Raw genomic sequence first — 22,551 nt, 5'->3', positions numbered from 1 at the left:
GTACTCCAGCCTGGCAACAGAACAAGACTCTGTCTCAAAAAAAAAAAAAAAGATTATTTTAAATAACATTTTTGCTTGATGACTTGTGATATAGAAAATATATTTTAAATAATAAAATGACATTTAAAAAACCAAAAGTCAATCAGATACATTTAAAATATATGTACTTGCTTTAGCATGCATGCATGCATGCACATATGCATGTACATTTGCATGTAACTAATGGCAAAGAAGTCTTCATTAACATCTCAGCAGTTTTCATCTGACTTTGATTGGCAGTCAGGCAGATCCACCCTAATTTACTCTCTAGTTGAGTAAGTAAGCTAGAGAGTAAATTATCTGCCTTACTTTCGTTCTCTACAAAATAGAGGTAAATAACACCCTTTTCACAGAATTAGAGAGAATTAAAATAACAGAGCTCTGCTGTTTCTTGAGTACACTGAAGAAAAGCACACACCTTTTCTGTTTTAAATATTTCTATTTGTAATCATCTCAAGGAAATTAATAAAGATAATGAAGTAACAGCCAGTCGCGGTGGCTCACACCTGTAATCCCAGCACTTTGGGAGGCCGAGGCGGGCAGATCACCTGAGGTCAGGAGTTCGAGACCAGCCTGATCAACATGGTGAAACCCCGTCTGTATAAAAAAAAACAAAGATAACGAAGCAACACATGGAGAGACAAAGGCTCTGAAATATTAGAAAGCTTTCTTAGCCATGGTCTCTCACTTACGGATCTTGACCTACTTACTTACCTGGTACCTAAAACCCCAGTGGCTTTCCACTTTAGAATCTACTGCTTCTCTCTCTGGTTGCTGAAAATGGGGTTCACCCGTCCCCCTACTGCGGTGCTCCCTCCAGCCTCTCCCCAGCATGCTGACCTCCCCTCCCCATTGTCAGCCCAAAACCCCAATCAGGGTGGCAGATGAGCAAAGGCTGTATCGTGTGTCTCCTTGTTTCAGTTGGGTATCAGACACTTGGAGAAACTTCTAGAGTGATTCTCAATCCAAGCTATATTTCTAGAATATACCTTTAATCCTGAGAACTTCTAAAACAAACTGATACCTGGACCCATGCCAGATCAATTCAAATAGAAAAACTAGACAGACAGTGAGGGGCAGGGTGGAGGCTTGGCATTAGCATTTTTGAAACCTCCCAGGAGGATTCCGATATGCAGCAGCGTTCAGAATTACTGCTCTAAAGAGAGAGGCAGCCATCTCATGGTGGCCTCCTGCCCACTCGGGCTTGTGCCTTGTACTGTTTCTCCAAGCTGGGTCCAAGGACTACCTGTGGCACAATGAAGAAAATGAAGACTTCCGCTGGGTGCAGTGGCTCACCCCTGTAATCCCAGCAGTTTGGGAGGCTGAGGCTGGTGGATCACCTGAGGTTGGGAGTTCGAGACCATCCTGGCCAACATAGTGAAACCCCGTCTCTACTAAAAATACAAAAATTAGCTGGGTGTGGTGACACACGTCTATAATCCCAGCTACTCAGGAGGCTGAGGCAGGAGAATTGCTCGAACTCAGGAGGCAGAGATTGCAGTGAGCCGAGATCGCATCATTGCACTCCAGCCTAGCGACAGAGCAAGACTCTATCTCGAAAAAAAAAAAATCGGGTGGCTTGAATTTTAAAAGGATCCCATTTAAGGCTGTAATGGGTCAGAAACTCTGAAATTCTCTCAAATACTACTGGTGGAAGTCTAAATTGGTACAGCTCTACCAGAAAGCAATTTGTCATTATTGTTAAAAGTCATAGAAGACATTCATACTTTTTGATCCAATAATTCCACTTATTATATTCAATAGTTAAGGAAATAATCTGGAATATGGGCAAAAACTTTTGACAGAGCTATTCATTACAATGTTATTTATAATTGTGTAAAATTGGAAACAGAATGTCGAATAAATTATAGATCATCTCTGTGATGAAACATTGTATCACCACTAACATTTATGTTTATGTGCCAGGCATGGTGGCTCACAACTGTAATCCCAGCACTTTGGGAGGCCCAGGTGGGAGAATCACTTGAGCCCAGGAGTTCAAGACCAGCCTGAGCAGTATAATGAGACCTCCTTCTCTACATTAAAAAAAAACAAATGTTAAATTAGCCAAGCGTGGTGGTACATGCCTGTAGACCTCCATCCTCAGAAGGCTGAGGTGGGAGGATCACTTGAGCCCAGGAGATGGAGGCTGCAGTGAGCCATGATCATACCACTGTACTCTAGCATAGAACATACCTTTAAACCTGGGGCAACAGAGTGAGACCCTGTTTCAAAAAATAAAATAAAACAAAATTTTAAAATGTATGTTACAGGCTGGGTGTGGCGGCTCACACCTATAATCCCAGCACTTTGGGAGGTCGAGGTGGGTGGCTCATGAGGTCAGGAGTTCAAGATCAGCCTGACCATGGTTAAACCCCGTCTCTACCAAAAATACAAAAATTAGCCAGGCATGTGCCTGTAATCTCAGCTAATCAGGAGGCTGAGGCAGAGAATTGCTTGAACCCAGGAGGCAGAGGTTGCAGTGAGCCGAGATCATGCCACTGCACTCCAGCCTGGGCGACAGAACAAGACTCTGTCTCAAAAAAGAAAAATGTATGTTACAAAGAACATGTAATGACATAGACAGATATTTGAATAGAGCAGGATATAGAATATTAGTAGAAAATGATTTCTACTAATGCAGTGGCTCACACCTGTAATCCCAGCACTTTAGGAAGCTGAGGTGGATGGATCACCTGAGGTCAGGAGTTTGAGACCAGCCTGACCAATTTGGTGAAACCCCATCTCTACTAAAATTATAAAATTACAAAAATTATCGAGGCGTGGTGGTGTGCACCTATAGTCCCAGCTACTTGGGAGGCTAAAACAGGAGAATCGCTTGAGCCTGGGAGGCGGAGGTTGTAGTGAGCCGAGATTGCACTACTGCACTCCAGCCTGGGCGACAGAGGGAGACTCTGTCTAAAAAAAAAAAGGGAAGAAAGAAAATGATTTCAACCAGCACACACATACACACCTCTATACAGGCAAAAACCTGAATGAATGTGGTTTCCTCTGGGGATTATGCTTAACAATGGTTTTATAATTTTTGATATACTTTTCCATATTTTTGAAATTTCCTATTTTTTTTTCTGCAGGTGGCTGAATTATATTGAGTCAATCAGGGGCCCTAAGCAAAGATTAATTTTAAAAGGATGCTCAAGGCTGAGGTGGTTGAAGGAGGGAGCTGTGTTGTTCCATAAAGTCAGGGCAGAGTCAAACTGCCAAGAGATTTAAGGAGGCACCAAAGCCCCCAACTCAAGGTAACCAAATCAAGTGCCATTAGCCATGTCCCCCAACCCTTCCTAGCAGTGAGTCAGTGGCCTTCCTGGGAGGTGTCTGTTGGGCATGGCCGTCTTACAGGGGGATCACCCTCACCGGCTCCCCTCCTGCCAAGAGCCAGTCACCTCTGTCAGGAGCACAAGGGCTGTCAAGTGATTCTTGCAGTCTGGGTCCTGGAGGAACCTGATGAAGGAGCCGAAGAGCAGGCGGTTGTGCCAACAGTTATTGATGACCAGGGACCTACCGACAAGAGCACAGTGTTCAAGTGAGGTCTGGGCCGCAGGAGAGGGCCAAGTGAATGGATGGCCCTCCAGCCGGGGACCCAGGTGCAGCTCACCTGGCCAGCAGAGTGACTCCATCATAGTGTCTTTCAGGATTGACAAGCAGCCCCCAGTCCCTATGTCTCTGAATACAAGACACATGGTCCCCATACCCACAACTTTGCATCAAGGTCTTCAGGGCCTCCACGGTAGAACTGGAGAAAGAGCAGAAAACAGAAGTCATTCACCATCTGCTCTCCTCTCCCTCACCGGCCACCTGCCCGACTCCCAAAGCTTTCTCGGGATCGTGAACTGCTGATGGTGGGACAGCCCTCAGAGACCCAGTTAATATTTTACAAGTGAAGCAACTGAGACCAAGAGAGATGTGACAGCTGCAAGGTGACACAGCGAGCTGGCAGAAGGGTAGGGAATGCAGTCCAGGTCTGTGGACGCAAATGTGTGTTTTATATATGGTATTGATCTCACTTTGGTACAGAATCTGTGCATCAGCCTAGTAGGCCAGGTTTAAAGAAGGAGTCTTTTCTAAAAAGTCCAGAAAGCTGGACTCCCACCTGCAATCTCAGCAACACAGGAGGCTGAGAGAAGAGGATGGTTTGAGGCCAGGAGTTCAAGACCAGCTTGGGGAAAATAGCAAGACCCTGTCTCTAAAAAAATAAAATAATAAAATACAATTTTTTTTAATCCAGGAAGACTTCTTCATACGAAGTGCGGGGAACAGGTGAAGTGCCCTGGCAGGAGAGTGTACAAAGGGTATTCAGGCTCAGCAGGCTGACAACAAGTCAGGCGAAGGTGCTGAGCTGATGGCTCCTGGAGCGTAATCACTAGCAAACGCCAAAGGTACCTCATCAGGTCCACCCATTTAGCTATGTGTTGCTGATCCTAGCTTATTTCAGCGCCCCCTTCAAGCACAAAAAGGGAGATCTGGAACAGCAGGGCCAGGAACAAGGAGGAGAAGAAGGACTGCACCTCCATCCGTTGACTGGGGACCCACAGGAGCTCATGGACACAGGAACAAGGAGGAGAAGGACTGCACCTCCATCTGCTGACTGGGGACCCGCAGGAGCTCATGGACGCAGGAACAAGGAGGAGAAGGACTGCACCTCCATCCGCTGACTGGGGACCCGCAGGAGTTCATGGACGCAGGAACAAGGAGGAGAAGGACTGCACCTCCATCCGCTGACTGGGGACCCGCAGGAGCTCATGGACGCAGGAACAAGGAGGAGAAGAAGGACTGCACCTCCATCCGCTGACTGGGGACCCGCAGGAGCTCATGGACGCAGGAACAAGGAGGAGAAGGACTGCACCTCCATCCGCTGACTGGGTACCCACAGGAGCTCATGGACGCAGGAACAAGGAGGAGAAGAAGGACTGCACCTCCATCCGCCGACTGGGGACCCACAGGAGCTCATGGATGCAGAACAAGGAGGAGAAGAAGGACTGCACCTCCATCCGCTGACTGGGTACCCACAGGAGCTCATGGACGCAGGAACAAGGAGGAGAAGAAGGACTGCACCTCCATCTGCTGACTGGGGACCCGCAGCAGCTCATGGACGCAGGAACAAGGAGGAGAAGGACTGCACCTCCATCTGCTGACTGGGGACCCACAGGAGCTCATGGACGCAGGAACAAGGAGGAGAAGAAGGACTGCACCTCCATCTGCTGACTGGGGACCTGCAGGAGCTCATGGACGCAGGAACAAGGAGGAGAAGGACTGCACCTCCATCTGCTGACTGGGGACCCGCAGGAGCTCATGGACGGCCCTGGTGGCCTGGGAGGGAGGAGGAGAGTGACCCATTATCGTATCTTCAACTCATAAGTCCTGTCACCAGAAAATCTCTTTCCACAACCCATCACTATGACAGACTTGCCCAGTAAAACCCATGCTGCTAGAGCAGGTGAAGACTAAATTAGTGTGAGCCAGAAAAATCAAGGGCAATTTCTAGAATGTCGTTGTTTTAAAAGCGCTCTTCTAATCATGGTGGTTATTTTAGTCTCTTATCATTTTGAGAGTTAAAGAGGGGCTGGGGAATCCAGTTCTTCTATCTCCCTGACAAAGCAAAGTCAACTGGAAAACCCTCCCTGCAACCCAACTCTAAGACTGCCATTAGACTGTTCCACCAAACACTGATACCTAAAAGGTCAAAGCCCAAAGAGCCCGTGACAGCCGAGGACAGGACAGCAGGGAGTCCCCTTCCCTACCCCGGCCCCCCTCTGTTGGCCTTTCCATACAATCAATGGTGAGATCTCTGTTCCCCTGTGGCTGGGCTCCTGGTCCTTTGATCTCTGGTGTGGAGTCAGCCTCTGGAGCAGATATTCCATGATCATTTCGCAGCCTTTGGGGAAGGATGCCAGGATGTCCCAGGGCTTGCAAACCCCTCTGCAGAGTCAGAAACCCACCAACACAGTTACCCGCTTCAGGTAGCCCACTCTCCACAGGTCCCACAGTGCTTCCAGGGGAGGTGACACTAGGCCCCTAGGTCCCCTGGTTTCTTCCTTCTTTCTTGCTCTCTCTTCATTACCCTTCTCTTTTTCTCCTTCTGTCCTTTTCATCTTGCCATCACCTCCAGACCTCCCTGTTCCCTGTCATCTCACACAAATCTGGAAATGTTCACTTGCTCTGTGAGCCTGGTTTGAGAAAATACCTGAGGTCAAAGCTTGTTGGCCTCACTTGAATGCGTCAGATTGGTGAGAAGAACATCCCGTGGGTCCCTTCTCTCTGGCCCGTCCAAGCTCTCACCACCCACCCACCCTCAGACCACTGCATCTGTCTTCCAGGCTTCCCCTGTCATCCTTAATACCCAGCATGACTGCACCCCTCTTCAGGCTGGCTCTGACCACCAGCCCTGCACAGCACCCATGCCTGATCATGCACCCACTCACTCTCCTCTACCATCAGACACGTGCCTTTCCCTTTGCCTGGCATGTCTCCCCACTCACCTTTACCTGGCAAAATCACATTCAGAAGACAAGTACATATCTGAAAAGCATTTGCTACAAATAACATAAAATGTTAGGAAAATCCGCTTAGTTCCAAAAAGAAGTCATGGCCTTTTTGAAACAGGAGGAGAAAGCAATGAGGAAGTGAAGGTGAGATAAAAGGTGAAGACAGACTTTCACAGCTGGCAAACGATACACAGCATGCTCTGGGGACAGAGACAAGGAGGAAAAATGGGCTGTCGATGAAAGAATGGCAGTGAGACTGACAGCCAACTTCTCCACAGAAACAGTGGAAGGCAGAAGACAGTGGAATAAACCTTCTAAGCATTGAACAAAAATAAACATCAACCCACAAGTTCCCAGCAAATCTATCATTTAATGCAGATTTACTTTATAGATTAAAAAAAATAGATGGTTTGATTAATAGAGTCTCACTAGAGGATAAACTTCTAAATAACACCTTTAGGGAAAAGAAAAACAATTTCCTAAGGAAAGTTCAAGGAGCAAAGGATGGTGAGCAAATAGGATGGTAAATATGCCTATAAATCTAAACACAATATTAGAGTAAGAATGTGCATAACAAGGATGGGCGCGGTGGCTCACGCCTGTAATCCCAGCACTTTGGGAGGCCGAGGCGGGTGGATCATGAGGTCAAGAGATCGAGACCATCCTGGTCAACATGGTGAAACCCTGTCTCTACTAAAAATACAAAAAATTAGCTGGGCATGGTGGCACGTGCCTGTAATCCCAGCTACTCAGGAGGCTGAGGCAGGAGAATTGCTTGAACCCAGGAGGCGGAGGTTGCGGTGAGCCGAGATCGCACCATTGCACTCCAGCCTGGGTAACAAGAGCGAAACTCCGTCTCAAAAAAATATATATATATACAAAAAATTAGCCAGGCATGATGTCACAGGCCTGTAATCCCAGCTACCCAGGAGGCTGAGGCAGGAGAACTGCTTGAACCCGGGAGGCAGAGGTTGCAGTGAGCCAAGATCGCACCATTGCACTCCAGCCTGGCAACAGGAGCAAAAGTCCGTCTCAAAAAAGAACTCTCTCAGTGACCTCAAGCCTCAGTCAACTCAAGTGCAGCTAGAGGATGGGTCTTACCCCTCCAGCCTGCTGTCCAGGAGACCTTGAGCTTTGGAGACACTCCCCTGGGTGAAGGATTACTCCTCTGTGGCCCCACCCAGGCCCTCTACAATCTCTCCACCCCAGCTCTCCTTCTTCCCTGCCATAGGTCCCCATCTGGGCGGTTCATGCACTGTGGAGAGTGAGGGTTACCAGTGTTAGATCCTGCAGGCTGGCAAACCATTCCCCACGGAAATGTTTCTGTAAATCCTTCAGGATAGTCTCTGTCTTCTGTTTCTCACCTACAGTCCAAAAACAACAATTAAGGGGCAGGGCCTTAACAGGGAAAAAGGAATACACCCTTCTTAGTTTTCCCTCCAAACCTCAGAGAAGATCAACAGAGTGAAATGGGTGAAATAACATTTGCTCAACAGAATGGGGAGACTTCCCCAGCACCAGGCCAATGGGTGGAGGGAGAATGCGGTTGGGGACTCAGTCTGATCCGTGCAGCTGTCCCTGCGCTGTGCCAGAATATGGACTGTTCTACCTACGGATGCTGAGCAAATGCCCTCATGAGAAGTATGCCCTGTGGAACCATGAGAAATCAGAGTTTCTGAGACTCCTCTTAGGGATATTTGCAAATCCTCCTGGCACCTCTGTAAGTATGTATGGCTATTTGTATTTTTTGTTTTCCTCGAGCAAAGATGGGCTCAATTTGTTCCCTAAGAAAATATGTTCATTTTCTCAGTCTTAGGCCTAGCAGTAAGGCTGGGACCACTGGGAAATACTGAGTGTCCAAGTTGATTCCATAGGTGGCTGCAAGTCTAGCTCCCTTTTTCCCCGAGAATCTTGTACAAGAGGGCATTGCATCAGCAAAGGGGGTGTAGCTCATCCAGACAGTTTCCAGATCTACTTGTAACGGGGCTCCCTCATCTTGGGGCATCTTAGCATATTTACTCCAGTGCCCTCGTGAGAAGGAACTGCCCTTTATCATGTGCCTGACACAATGCGAGCATTCAGTGAGTAGTGCGTATATGCTTTTGCTATTCATGGGTACCCACGGCTGCAGCCCAGTGGCCACCCAGGCTCATTGTGCTTACTTCTCTGAAGCACAAGGATTTTGAACAGGTAATGCAATGCCTCTGATGCCTCTTTGCTGATCTCATGGTTGCAGCCCACGCAGAAAAGGCCCAAGATGCTCATCAGTTCCCCACTCACCGCGAATTCCTCCACATGCTGCCCGGAAGAGGAAACTGGTTAACTCCCCACCATCCCAAAAGGGACTTCCCCGCACTGTGGCCACCACCCCTGTCCAACCTCTCCACCCCTCCACACCACTAAATCATTTGCCTGCATGCATCACCTCACTTCACCAGCTCCACACTCTCTCCCCGGCCAAGAAAAACCTTTCAAAGCAGCACCCAGGGAAATGGGGCAGCCAGATCCTTGAAACATGTAGCCAGTGGGAAGCTGTGGACCCAACCCAGCTGTTCAGACCCAGGTTCCCCAACAAGGCTGAGATGTGTCCAGCCAATTGGAACTCACTTGGCCAAGAGCAGACCAAGCAAACAAGTCAAGCCTCTTACCCCATAGGAACAGAAAAGGCACTAGTGCAAAAAAAAGGGGGACGCTCTGACAACCCACCCCCCAGTAACCCTCTGCGGAGCCACAGGCTCTCAGGTACCCCATGTGCAGAGAAGCAGGGCCCGCTGGGTCAGCCTTTTCCCCCACTCCAAGCACTCGCTGACAGTTCAGGGAAATTGCAAACAAACCTCAGCAGCCGGGAAACAGTGCCCAAGGCCCGCGTCTGTTCGTGCACTTTGTCTGACAGTAATGACCAAGGTAAGGTGATCCGGAAAAGGAGCAAAGAGAGTTTGTGACACCTTCTGTGGGAGTGCCGCTCCCTTCCTTCTCTTGATTCCACATTCCTGACTGTCAGAAAGACAAAAAGGAGGAAGTCATGGCAGGCGCCAGAGCTCACAGCCCCATGAACTTGGCAAAGCAAAGGTGTGTTTAAGAGTCTCCAGGGCTGGCCAGGCACAGTGGCTCATGCCTGTAATCCCAGCACTTTGGGAGGCTGAGGCAGGCAGATCACCTGAGGTCAGGAGTTCAAGATCAGCCTGACCAACATGGAGAAACCCTGTCTCTACTAAAAATACAAAATTAGCTGGGTGTGGTGGCACATGCCTGTAGTCCCAGCTACTCAGGAGGCTGAGGCAGGAGAATCGCTTGAGCCCAGGAGGCAAAGGTTGTGGAGCTGAGATCATGCCATTGCACTCCAGCCTGGGCAACAAAAGTCAAACTCCGTCTCAAAAAAAAAGTCTCTGGGGCTTCACCTGCTACCTTCTGGGTCTCTTCTCACAGACAGTGCTGTGCCTTAGATGTAGAATTACAAAGCAGCGGACAAGCAGGAATGGGATAAGGTGGGGAGACAGCGCTCTCTTGACAGCATGTCCATACAAACCCCTACCTGCTAGGCCAGAGGAAGGGGTAAAGTGGTCTCTGAAGGATGAGATTCAGAGCCGTTCATTTCTAGAGGTTAATAATAATCGTGACACAGGTAAGTATTCTGAACAGAATAACTCACTCTATCCTCCCAGAAGCCCTGTAAGCATTATATTACTACACCAGGTTGAGATCCTGCCAGGTAAGAGAGGCCTGTGCCCTGCTTGCTGCAAACTTTTGGAAAAGTGTGTCCTGTATCATAGCTGCTGGACAGGTGTCCTTCAGGGTAGACTTTCTCCCCAGGCATTGAACCCCATCATGGACAGCCATGTGCCAAAGAAAGAAAAATGAACCACAATGTATACCCAACCATCCAATACCAAAGTTAATTCAGAATTGACCACAGACTTAAAATCTAAAATGATGAGATTCTAGAAGAAAACGAGAAAATACTTAAGGAAGGCAAAAATTCCTACATAATACAAAGAAAGTATAGCTATAAAAATAATAACAATTTGGACTTTATCAAAATGAATAACTACCTGCTCTTCAAAAGATACCATTAAGAGTGGCCAGGGTCGGGAGTGGTGGCTCACACCTGCAATCCCAGCACTTTGGGATGCTAAGGCGGGTGGGTCACCCGAAGTCAGGAGTTCAAGATGTTGTGGGCTTTCAATGAATGCCTGGTCAGAATGGTGAAGCCCTGTATCTACTAAAAATACAAAAATTAGCCAGGTATGATGGCGTGCGCCTGTAATCCCAGCTACTTGGGAGGCTGAGGCAGGAGAATTGCTTGAACATGGAAAGTTTAGTGAACTGAGATTGCGCCACCGCACTCTAGCCTGGCTGACAGAGTGACACTTCATCTCAAAAAAAAAAGACACTATATAAAGTCAGGCCACAAAATGGGAGAAAATGTCTGCAAATCACATATCTGACAAAAGATTTATATCCAGAATATACAAAGAGCTTTTAAGGCTGGGCGTGGTAGCTCACACTTGTAATCCCAGCACTTTGGGAGGTCAAGGCAGGAGGATTGCTTGAGCCCAGGAGCTCAAGACCAGCATGGGCAACATAGGGAGACTCTATCTCTACTTTTTTTTTTTTTTTTTTTTTTGAGACAAAGTCTCGCTCTGTTGCCCAGGCTGGAGTGCAGTGGTGTGATCTTGGCTCACTGCAACCCTCTTCTCCCAGGTTCAAGAGATTTTCCTGCCTCAGCCACCCCAGTAGCTGAGATTACAGGCACATGGCACCATGCCTGGCTAATTTTTATATTTTTAGTAGAAACGGGGTTTTGCCACTTGGCCAGGCTGGTTTTGAACTCCTGACCTCAAGCGATCCACCGGGCTTCAGCTTCTCAAAGTGGTGGGATTACAGGTGTGAGCCACTGTGCCTGGCCCATAAAATTCAAAAATTAGTGGAGCATGGTGGCACACAACTATGGTCCTAGCTACTCAAGAGGCTGAGGTGGGAAGGTCTCTTGGGGAGGTTTGAGGCTGCAGTGAGCAGTGATGGTGTTACTGCTCTCCAGCCTGGGCAACAGAGTAAGACCCTATCTCAAATAAAATAAAATAAAGAGCTCTCAAATCCCCAAATAAGAAAATAACCTTAAAAAAAAAAAGGGGGCAGGTTGGGTGTGTTAGCTCATGCCTGTAATCCCAGCACTTTGGGAGGCTGAGGCCAACGGATCACCTGAGGTTGAGAGTTCGAGACCAGCCTGACCAACATGGAGAAACCCTGTCTCTACTAAAAAAATTACAAAATTAGCCAGGCATGGTGGTGGGTGCCTGTAATCCCAGATATTTGGGAGGCTGAGGCAGGAGAATCGCTTGAACCTGGGAGGCAGAGGTTACGGTGAGTGGAGATCGTGCCATTGTACTCCAGCCTGGGCAACAAGAGCAAAACTCCATCTCAAAACAAACAAAAAAAATGGGCGAAAGATTTAAACAGACACTTCATCAAAGCAGACATGCAGATGGCTGGCAAATAAGTCTATGAAAAGGTACTCAACATAAGTCACTAGGAAATGCAAGTTAAAACCACAAAGAGATAGCACTACACATCTGTAAGAATGACTACAAGGAAACCCTAACAATACCATATGCTGGCAGGGATGCAGAGCAACTGGACCCCTTACACATTGCTAGTGGGAATGTAAATGGTATGGCCACTTGGGAAAACACTTTGGAAGTATCTTTTTTTTTTTTTTTTTGGTGGAGTTTTTCGCTCGTTGCCCAGGCTAAAGTGTAACGGCGTGATCTCAGCTCACCACAAACTCTGCCTCCCAGTTTCAAGCAATTCTCCTGCCTCAGCCTTCTGAGTAGCTGGGATTACAGGCATCCACTACCAAGCCCAGCTAATTTTGTATTTTTAGTAGAGATGGGGTTTCACCATGTTGTTCACGCTGGTCTCAAACTCCCAGCCTCAGGTGATCTGCCCACGTTGGCCTCCCGAACTGCTGGGATTACAGGCATGAGCCACCGTGCCCAGCCTGGAGGAAGAATCTTATAAAGTCAAACATCCACATGCCATACAACATAGCAATCTCACTCCAAGTGATTTACCCAAGGGAAATAAAAACCTATGTTCATGTAAAAGCCTGTACACAAAGATTTATAGCAGCTTTATTTGTAATGGTCTCAATCAGGAAACAACCCAAAAGTTCATCAACTGGAAAATGAATGTACGAACTGTGATCCGTCTACTCAATTAAAAAATAAAGAGAAACGAAGTACTGATACACATAACAACGTGAACAAATGTCAAATTCATCACGCTAAATGAAAGAAGACGGACTCCAGAGACTGTCTACTGGATAACTCCATTTAGATGACTTTTTTTTTTTTAATTTGAGACAAGGTCTCCCTCTGTTGCCCCGGCTGGAGTACAGTGGCATGATCACAGCTCACTGTGGCCTCAACCTCCTTGGCTCAGGTGATCTTCCCACCTCAGCCTCCCAAGCAGCTGGGGCCACAGGCACACAACGCCATGCCCAGATAACTTTTTTATTATTTGTAGAGATGGAGTCTATGTTACCCAGCCTGGTCTTGATCTCCTGGGCTCAAGTGATCCTCCCAAAGTGCTGGAATTACAGGCATGAGCCACTGTACCCAGCCTTAGATAACATTTTAATTATTTTGTTTATTTATTTTTGAGACAGGGTCTCGATTTCTTGCCTAGGCTGGAGTACTCGGCCTTAGATAACATTTTAATTACCTTATTTATTTATTTATTTATTTATTTTCGAGACAGGGTCTAGCTTTGTTGCCCAGGCTGGTCTCAAACTCCTGGGTTCAGATGATCCCCCTACCTCACCCTCCCAAAGTGCGGGGACCGTAGGCATGAACCACTGCACCTAGATGATATAGGCACAGGAAACCAATCAGCCATTGCCTGGGGTGGGGAATGGGGAAGGGGCTGACCATAAAGAGTCATGGGGGAATTTGGGGGGCGATAGAACTGCTCCATAGTTTCATTGTGGCTATAGTTACGGGACTGCATGCATTTGTCAAAACCCACAGATCTACATACTAAAAAGATCTACACAGATCTACACACCAAATTCCATATGGTATAAAAGCTGAATTATACCATATGGAACTTATACCTTAATTTAAAAATGGAAAACAAAGCCGGGTGCAGTGGCTCACACCTGTAATCCCAGCACTTTGGGAGGCCAAGGTGGGCAGATCACAAGGTCAGGAGATTGAGACCAGCCTTGCCAACATGGTGAAACCCCGTCTCTACTAAAAAATACAAAAATTAGCTGGGCGTGGTGTCGCACACCTGTAATCCCAGCTACTCAGGAGGCCGAGGCAGGAGAATCGCTTCAGACAGGAGAATCACTTGAACCCGGGAGGCAGAGGTTGCAGTGAGCCAAGATCACACTACTGCACTCTAGCCTGGCGACAGAGCGAGACTCCATTCCCCCCTTAAAAAAAAAAATGGAAAAAGAAAAGAAGACAAAAGAAAAGGAGGGCTCTTAAGAAAACATATAGCCCTCAAATTTGACCTTTCTGATCCAGCTATGCAAAGTCAAATGTGAAATAAATGATGTTGTATTATGCTATCATGCCATCTTGTAGGAAAAAACATGTCTAAAGTATACATACTTGACTGAGAATTATCTCAAGACAGCAAATATAATTTTTTTTTTTGAGACAGAGTATCCCTCTGTTGCCCGGGCTGGAGTACAGTGGTGTGATCTTGGATCCCTGCAAGCTCCACCTCCCGGGTTCAAGCGATTCTCCTGCCTCAGCTTCCCGAGTAGCTGGGATTACAGGTGTGTGCTGCCACGCCTGGCTAATTTGTTTTTTTAGTAGAGACAGGGGTTTCACCACGTTGGTCAGGCTGGTCTCAGACTCCTGACCTCGAGATCTACCCATCTCAGCCTCCCAAAATCCTGGGATTATAGACGCGAGCCACAGCATCTGGTGCAAATATAAATTTTAATTAATTAATTTTTTGAGACGGAGTCTGGCTCTGTCGCCCAGGCTGGAGTGCAATGGCATGATCTCAGCTCACTGCAACCTCCGCCTCCTGGGTTCAAGCTATCCTTCTGCCTCAGCCTCCTGAATAGCTGGGACTACAGCTGTCTGCCACCACGCCTGGCTAACTTTTGTATTTTTAGTAGAGATAGGGTTTCACCATATGGGCCAGGCTGGTCTCAAACTCTTGACCTTGTGATCTCCCTGCCTCGGCCTCCCAAAGTGCCAGGATTACAGGTGTGAGCCACCGTGTCCAGCGCAAATATAATTTTATTACACATAAAAATAACTTTTTTTATACTTTGTATTTCATTTATCAAGATAAATTGATTTCTCCTACCAAATGTTGGAACCTGTTTCAGGTGGCAGTTTCGCAGGGCACCATTTATCTTTGGATAATGAGAACCTTAGTAATGGATCTCTTGAAGACTCTACCCTGACCAGGACCAGAGTTTTGCATCTCTGCTCCCCACAGACTCCAAGAACAACAGAACATTTGTTCTTACATTTATAGCGAGGTTGACTAAAAAGCACAAAAATCCTCCTCAACAAACATACCAGGGATGGCACATTCCAAAAGAACTGTGTCACGCATCCAAATGTGGACAAATCTCCCTCTAGCTAAAGCCCTTGTCGAGGTCTTTTTATAAGATGCCTGGGCAATCTTGTCTCCTTATTTGCAGTCACATCCGATGTTTCATGCAAAATTATATTGCCCTAATTGATTACCATCCTGTTCATGAAAGTCGGTTTCAAGTGACTCTTGGCTGTTTCCCCAACTCAAACTACTCTCAGGGGATAACAATTTATTGTAACTAAGAATATTTGAAACGTTTTAAAGCTCTAAAGACAGTTAAGGAAGTACATTGAGTCTCTGGTGAGGATTACATTAAGGGATATAATAGTAGCCTGGATGGTGAAGCGCTGAGATCTTTATCACAGAGCAACGGCAGACTTTGCCACAGGGGAAAATATTTTGAAGATTAAAGTCTGACATGGATATAAATGTTATTACCGCTGAAGCCCCAGTACGTCCAAGTTCTGGTGGGAAATGGGTCCTCAGCTTAATTGGCTGCGCTTCCAAAATGTGATCCTCGAAATGATATGTAATGGGAGACACAGAAATTTGTCTTCAAGTGATGCTTATGCACGCTGAGGCTTGAGAACCAGTGGTCTTTGGACTAGAGTGACACCCAGGCTATCCTGACCTTCTTTTCCTTTCCTCCCAAACATGCTGGAATTAACATGGAGTTTCAGTTTCCCTGATCAGTTTTCCAGTTTTCAGTTTCCACGGGCGCTTACCTCCAGGAAGTTTTGCAGTATGAGCACGTTGGGCCTCATGTCATCCATCACAAGAGCCTGCAACATGTCATCTAAGGCCTGGACCATCTGACAAGTGAAGAGACAGGGAGTGTCCAGAACAGACTGCCACAGTGCCAGCTCGGCTCCCTGGGGACACTCCCCCATCTCCTTGTCCCCTACCTCAGGAGGAAGGAAGTAGGGTCAGCCTGGCTCTCCCTCCCCCTGCATTCCCTCTCTCATGGCCAGCCACACTCTGATCTTCCTTGGTGCTGACCTTTCTTGGCCTCAGTGAAGACTGGACCAGGCCCAGTGGTAAAATGTAGGCACTGGGCCATTCTCCCCAGGAAAGCCAGACCCCATGGGACTCTCTGCATTAGAGTCATTCTGTTGGGTTTAGGAAACATCTATTTTTAAAACTACAAAGGCTGAGGTGGGAGGATAGCTTGAGCCCCAGAGGTCGAGGCTGCAGTGAGCTATGATTGCACCACTATACTCCAGCCTGGGCAACAAAGTGAGACCCTGTCTCAAAATTTAAAAATTAAAATAGAATAAAAAACTACAGGCCCCTGAGATTTGGCAGTCTACTGGTCAGTTGCTCCACAGTATCGGTGGGTTTTATTATTAGACTTTCTCCTCCCGCGACTGAGGCTGCTGTGAGCCTTAGTGAGCAAGGACAGGGATAGGGCAGGAGCATGGGCCGGATCCCCAGAAAGACAGGCGAGGGCAAGACAGCTGGAGCGCCTCTTAGCAGCCTGAGGGCCATGGGCCAAGAGCTCTGCAGAGAGTTCAGAGCAGGAGAAGAGCGGGGAAATTAAAAGACAGGAGGTGACTCCAAAGACAAACCCTCCCCGTGGAGCTCTCCATGAAGAGGTGGGGATTACCTGGAGGTAGAGACTCGCGTTGTCTCTTCGGCACAGACCGGGCACGATGAGCGGCAGAGAGAACATGCTGGAGACGCCCACATTTACCAGGTCCAGTTTCTGGGACAAGTGGAATGGTGGATTCACCCGGCTGCTGGGAGAGACGGGGAATGACAAGGGGCTTCAGGCATCCCTGGGAGAGCCTGGGTTATGTTGCTGGGACCCTCTGGGAGAATGTGCTCTGCTGCTTTCTCTGAGGTGCAGGAAACAGTGGGGACCTGAGCCCCCAAACACTTCCCAATGGCCTCTCCTCCGGGAGAGGAGGGCCAGGCTGCTGGGGAAGCTTCCCTCACTGAATGTCCTAATACGCTCCCAAAAGTACAGCTGGAGAACACAGACCCTCCACCCCAGAACACAGGCAGATAAAGTGGCAGCCACCAGGGCTCTGCCACCCACAAGCCAAAAGTTAAGTCCCCAAATCTTGCCCTTCCTCCCAACCCAAAAGTTTTCAGCACCAGAGACCTAGGGGCTCTGAAGGGGTAAGAGCAGGAAAGGCACCTCAGTGCCACGATGCAGAGCATGGCTTGCTGATGCACGCTGCCCATCACATTCTCAGTGGATTCTTCAAGAATTAGTATCTAGAAAGGCCAGGAAAAGAAAAAAAAAACAAGAACTCCCGCTCAGAGAGAGATGCCAGTCCTCAGGTCCGGGACTTGTCATCCTCATCCCTGAATGACCAACTCCCAGCAGAGCTTGGGTGCTTCTCACCTCAATTTTCTTGGCCAGGATGGTTTTGGGGTAGGAATCGTCCATATTGCCATCTGCCTGGGCATGCACAGCACTACTCAAGGTTTCCACAGCCCTCAGGAACTTCAGCTTGGTGAACTCGGACTAGGACACAATACACAGACCGCTGCCCATAAGCTGGGCCTCAGCCCTTAGCTCCACCCAAGGGCAGCACCTGAGACCTGCACCCGGCCCCTGCCCCTCACATCCAGCCCAGATTCTGATCAGCTAGGCCAAAGGATGGATTGCTCACTCGATTTTCTCAGCACAATGTCCCTGTCCCCAGGACTGCTGCTCATCCATGTCTGGCCACCTACGTAGGGCTCTGGGGGACAGTGGGAATAGGGATCTCTGATGAAGATCCTTCCTACAGGTGGGGAACTGCAAGATAGCCCCAGACAGCCCGTCCAGTGGCCCAGCTACCTAAGATCTACCTGGTCAGGGGGCAACAATGGGCTGAGTATCTGGCGGCTTCCAAGCCAGGGCTAGTACCCAAAACCCAATGAGGCATTAGCTCTCTTTTTTTTTTCTACTTTCCTCCTCAGTTCACAAAAGAGATCAGAGCACTTTCTTACCATATGTTCTTCTTCTAGAAATTTCACTATGAACACATAGGCTTCTCTTTCTGATTGGCGCAATCCTGAAAAGGGATGTAGTTGGGGAGTTTAGCTGATTCCACCAGATGGAACAGGAAGGCAGAGCCGTCCTCTCCTCTCCCTTCCTGTCCACCAAGAAGGCTCAGAAGCTACCAGGGTTCCCAGAACTGACTTCTCTAGGCCAATGGAAGCCAAAGTGGAAAGGCCATCATGTGGGGACTTAGTTAAGATATTTTCTGAATCAGGCATGGCCGGGGATGGAAGAACAATTGGGAAAGAGACCTTTTTTTTTTTTTTTTGAGATGGAATTTCACTCGTTACCCAGGCTGGAGTGCAATGGCGCGATCTCGGCTCACCGCAACCTCTGCCTCCTGGGTTCAGGCAATTCTCCTGCCTCAGCCTCCTGTGTAGTTGGGATTACAGGCACGCACCACCATGCCCAGCTAATTTTTTGTATTTTTAGTAGAGACGGGGTTTCACCATGTTGACCAGGATGGTCTCGACCTCTTGATCTCGTGATCCACCCACCTCGGCCTCCCAAAGTGCTGGGATTACAGGCGTGAGCCACCGCACCCGGCCCGAGAGAGACCTTTAAGTCACTCCCAGTGACCACAGAAGAACAATTGGGAGGAGAGAGAGCTTTGAGTCACTCCCAGTGACCACAGATCTCTAGGGCTGTCCTAAACTGCCTTTGAAAGTTTGGGTTGTGAATGGACTTGAAACCCCAAGTCAGCCCAGGAAGCTTCTGTGCCAACTGGACCGGCATAGCCTTCAGGCATGCCTCCCTGAGCCTGACAGTTGAGGCCAGGAATAGAGCCTGTTCACCCAAGTGGAGTCAGGAGGAGATAAAGCAAGAGTAAGGAGCTGGTGACACCACTGGGTTCCAAAGCAACATGGGCCACGGATCTCAGTTCAAGTTGCTGCTTCCCTCTCACATTGCCCTGCAAGCAAAGCCCCTCGCAATAGGACTTGGAGCCAAGGCATGGAGCTACACACAATGGCTCTGGCACCAAACCACATGTGTTCAAAACTCAGCTCCTCTGCTTCATCACCTCTGTGATCTTTGGCAAATTAAACTCTGTCAACTTTACTTTCCCCATCTGTATGACAGGGAAGATGATAGTATCTGTTATTGTTTGAGGATTAAATGAACAATGAGTCTTTTTTTTTTTTTAGAAGGAGTCTCCCTCTGTCGCCAGGCTGGAGTGGAATGCAGTGGTGCAATCTCGGCTCACTGCAACCTCCGCCTTCTGGGTTCAAGTGATTCTCCTGCCTCGGCTCCGGAGTAGCTGGGACTACAGGTGCGCACCATCACGCCCAGCTAATTTTTATATTTTTAGTAAAGACGGGATTTCCCCATGTTGGCCAGGATGGTCTTGATCTCTCGACCTTGTGATCTGCCTGCCTCGGCCTCCCAAAGTGCTGAGATTACAGGCATGAGCCACCATGCCCAAACAACAATGAGTCTTAATATATGTAAGAAGTGATCTTGAGCAAATTAAATTCCCCCAAGCTCCAGTTCTGATATCTTAACCTGGGGATCATCTCAGTATCTATTATTGTTGTGGATTTAAATGAATTAATATGTGAAAAAAATGTTAGAATACTTCCTGGCATATAGTAGGAAATCAATAAGTGCATTCTTCATCATACATTTATTGAGCACCTACTATGTAAAAGCACTCTCCTAGGCACATCAATGAACGAAAGAGACAATAATCTTTGCTGTCACAGAGCTTCTTACACACCAGGGAGTTCCTTCACAGGAACTACCTTTCTAAAAGAATTTTTGTTTTGTATTTGCTCATATAGGTTTGTATATGTACATACACAGAAGTCAAAGAAAATCTCATTGAATCTGAGTGGGCTTGAAGGACGTGAATGGCAAGCCATTTATGTATCTGGTGAGAGAGCATTCTAAGCAAAGGCAACAGCAAATATGAAGACCCAGAGGCAAGATCGTGCCTAGCAACCTTGAGGGACAGCAAGAAAGACAGGGTGCCTGGAGCGGGAGGAGCAGGGAAGAGTGGTGGGAGGTGAAGGTAGAGCAGTAATGGGCACATCGTGAGGGACTCATTGTAAAGATGATTGGCTTTGGGGATGGCAGCCCTGGGCAGGTTTTGAATAAAAGTGGTCTGACTTTGATTAACAACAGCACTCGGGCTGTTGAGGTGAGAATAGATCAGGAGCAGAGGTGGAGAATGGCATGGGGTGTAGGCAGAAGCAAGAGACCAGCTGGGAGATTGTGACAATAAGCCAGAGGCGAGGCGACCGTGGTTCACACCAAGGGAAATGGTTAGACGCGAATGGTCAGATTCTGTATCCATGTTGAAGGTAGAACCAACAGGAATAGCTGATGGGCCAGATGTGAGTATGAGAGAGAGAAGTCAAGAATCTCAGCCTTGAGACACTGAAAGGATTGAGTTGCCATTAATTGGTATGGGGAACAGAACATATTTGGGGTTGGGAGTAAAGTTAAGAGGAGGTGTCACTCAAAGTCTCAGACAGTGTCTTGTTCCTGGCCCAGCTCCAGGCTTCTCAGGGAGGCAGGCCTGAAAAAGGACAGGCATGCAGAGTCTAGAGCTGTGACGGGGTAGTCAGAAGTGGGCAGATGTGTGCCCATTAAGTATACCTCAAGTGAGGGCGTGAGCAATCCCCACCACTTCTGAGCACCCGCAGTTAATTGAGAGAAAGGACCAACTGCTCACCCGCTAAGCTGGACTTCCAAGACACTTGTGATGTCGATGGATCAAAGATTACTCTGCTTAGTTTTCGCTTGTTAGAACTCGGATTCATCTGTGCGCTTGGGGCAGCAGACTGCGCTTGCGACAAGAATGGTGGGCAGGCCAGGCACGAGACAGTCCTTCCTAGGGATGCAGCCTCTCCAGGGGCAAGCTGCCCGAGGCAGATCCTGCCCATTTACCACGAAAAAAATTGGCTGAGCAGGGCCAGTGCCGGGTCCCAGGGTCAGCTTCTCATTTCTTCCCCACGGGAAGATTCAGGACCCTCTGAAAGGCCCTGGTCCTTCCGGACTTGCCTAGGAGTCTTCCATCCTGGGATCTCCCCGTATAGGGAATCTCTGACCCACAGGCGAGCTCCCAGGTCACAGTGGCCTTTCAAGTCCCTCTTCGTCCAGGCCAAATTGCCTTTGGGAGTCTTGCTGCTAAAGCCCCGAAGCACCCTCTTCCCAGAGGCTTCTGTCCCCACTCCCTAATTCATAACCTCACTTCTGCCCTATGGCTGGGGAGCTAAGAGCCCCTGCCCCTCCCAGACATGGCCCAGGGAAGCCTGTTCGTGGACCAGGAAGAAACTGCGGGCAACCTGGTTCTCTCACCGCCCTGCATTTCGGGTCCCCAAACAGGCGCGTCCCATCGCTCACTGCCTTAAAGGGCCTTGCTCTGTCCCTGCGTCCGTCTCTTTGTATCCCCGCTCTTAGCTGGTCTCTGTCGGTCCTATCGCTGGGAGCTGCCCCTCGGACAGGTCATTCCCTGGGAACTCGCCCACCCTGTCAGGCTTCCCTGGGCCTAACTCACCATCGTCTAAAATACAGAATCCAGCGGCTGATTCCCCACAAGTCATAGGTGGAAGGGCTCAGGTCTGAGATCAGGATGCCCCACAACTTCTCCAGAGACCCTGGAGCCGCCTCTCTTCCCCACCTGCCTTCCCCAAGCATGGAGTGCCCCAGACCCCGGAGGCCCCCAGATCCCCGCGGCCCCCAGGGCTGCACCCAGGCAGGGCTGGAGGCTCCCCTTCTGCGGCCAGGGCCCGGGCCCTCTGTGCCCTGTCCCGCCCTTTCCTTGGTCCCCCTAGGGCAGGGGGATCCCTTTACCTGACAAGCCGGCTTCTCAGGTCCGGGCACAGCCTCTCCAGGGGGCGCTGCGCTCCGAGGCCCTGGAGCGGCCCCTGCAGGGCAGGCATGGAAGGGTCCAAGGTGGTGCTCCCTACCTGGCTGCAGTGAGACCCCATGCAGTGGAGGGGCTGTGGGCACGCTTGCCGAGACGGGGGAGGGGCCTGCGGAGAGCCCCGCCTCCCCACCACCCCAAGGAGGGGCCTCAGTCTTTCGGGTTTGGAGAAGGGGCTGTTTCTCGTGAGCCTGGGCTCCGGGCAGTCCAAGCTCCAGGAATGGCTTGGAGGCACTAATCCACCCATCTCTACCCTCTGCCTGGCTAGTCCCCTGTCCTTCTTGGGGAAGTGACTCCCAGAGGCCAGCTCCTCAGGCTGAAGAGGAGGCCGTCAGGAGCTCTGACAGGGTTTGTGCTGGCTTCCGCCCTGCCCCGGAAGCAGAGAATCTGAGAGCCTCCTTCTACAACCCCACCCATGACACCAGCTCCCTAGGGACCTGGCCAGACCAGCTGGAGGAACCAGGGAACTCGGCCGCCTTGGCAGGCAGCCCAAGGGTTTGGGCTCAGCCTCTGCTCAAGAAAGTTGGCACATACGCTCCCCCCCCCCCGCACACACACACACAAAATCC

At 49.0% G+C, this 22,551-nt stretch overlaps 1 protein-coding gene across 9 annotated transcripts; it reads right to left on the bottom strand.

Annotated features, from left to right (window-relative positions):
- Positions 1-2,830: 2,830 nt before the first annotated feature.
- On the bottom strand, positions 2,831-22,079 carry LOC105722203 (uncharacterized). Of its 9 annotated transcripts, XM_064360220.1 has the most exons (12): positions 21,910-22,079; positions 20,789-20,991; positions 18,060-18,124; positions 17,467-17,589; positions 17,221-17,336; positions 16,720-16,849; positions 15,839-15,925; positions 7,818-7,906; positions 5,829-5,976; positions 4,633-5,367; positions 3,656-3,793; positions 2,831-3,558 (listed from the first exon to the last, which is right to left on the bottom strand). In XM_064360220.1, the coding sequence occupies exons 1-8, from the start codon at positions 22,044-22,046 to the stop codon at positions 7,877-7,879; spliced, it is 891 nt and encodes a 296-aa protein (XP_064216290.1). In that variant the 5' UTR covers positions 22,047-22,079; the 3' UTR covers positions 2,831-3,558; positions 3,656-3,793; positions 4,633-5,367; positions 5,829-5,976; positions 7,818-7,876. The 9 variants fall into 9 exon arrangements, with proteins under 9 accessions (XP_064216290.1, XP_012314973.2, XP_064216289.1 ...); XM_012459550.3 differs by having other exon boundaries at positions 3,656-5,367; positions 5,799-5,976; XM_064360219.1 differs by having other exon boundaries at positions 3,656-5,367.
- Positions 22,080-22,551: the final 472 nt, after the last annotated feature.

This window comes from Aotus nancymaae, unplaced genomic scaffold (assembly GCF_030222135.1).
Source record: "Aotus nancymaae isolate 86718 unplaced genomic scaffold, 86718_ANA_hifiasm-v0.15.2.pri h1tg000039l, whole genome shotgun sequence".
Lineage (NCBI taxonomy): Eukaryota > Metazoa > Chordata > Mammalia > Primates > Aotidae > Aotus > Aotus nancymaae.
This window is presented reverse-complemented; position numbering and strand designations above follow the sequence as displayed.

Coding starts and splice junctions, on each gene's coding strand:
- LOC105722203 (XM_012459544.2), bottom strand. CDS start 22,046: ATGGGGTCTCACTGCAGCCAGGTAGGGAGCACCACCTTGGACCCTTCC. Junction 18,125..20,788: donor TTGGAAGTCCAGCTTAGCGG/GTGAGCAGTTGG, acceptor ATCCCTTTTCAG/GATTGCGCCAATCAGAAAGA. Junction 16,850..17,220: donor TACCCCTTCAGAGCCCCTAG/GTCTCTGGTGCT, acceptor CTCTCCCAGCAG/CCGGGTGAATCCACCATTCC.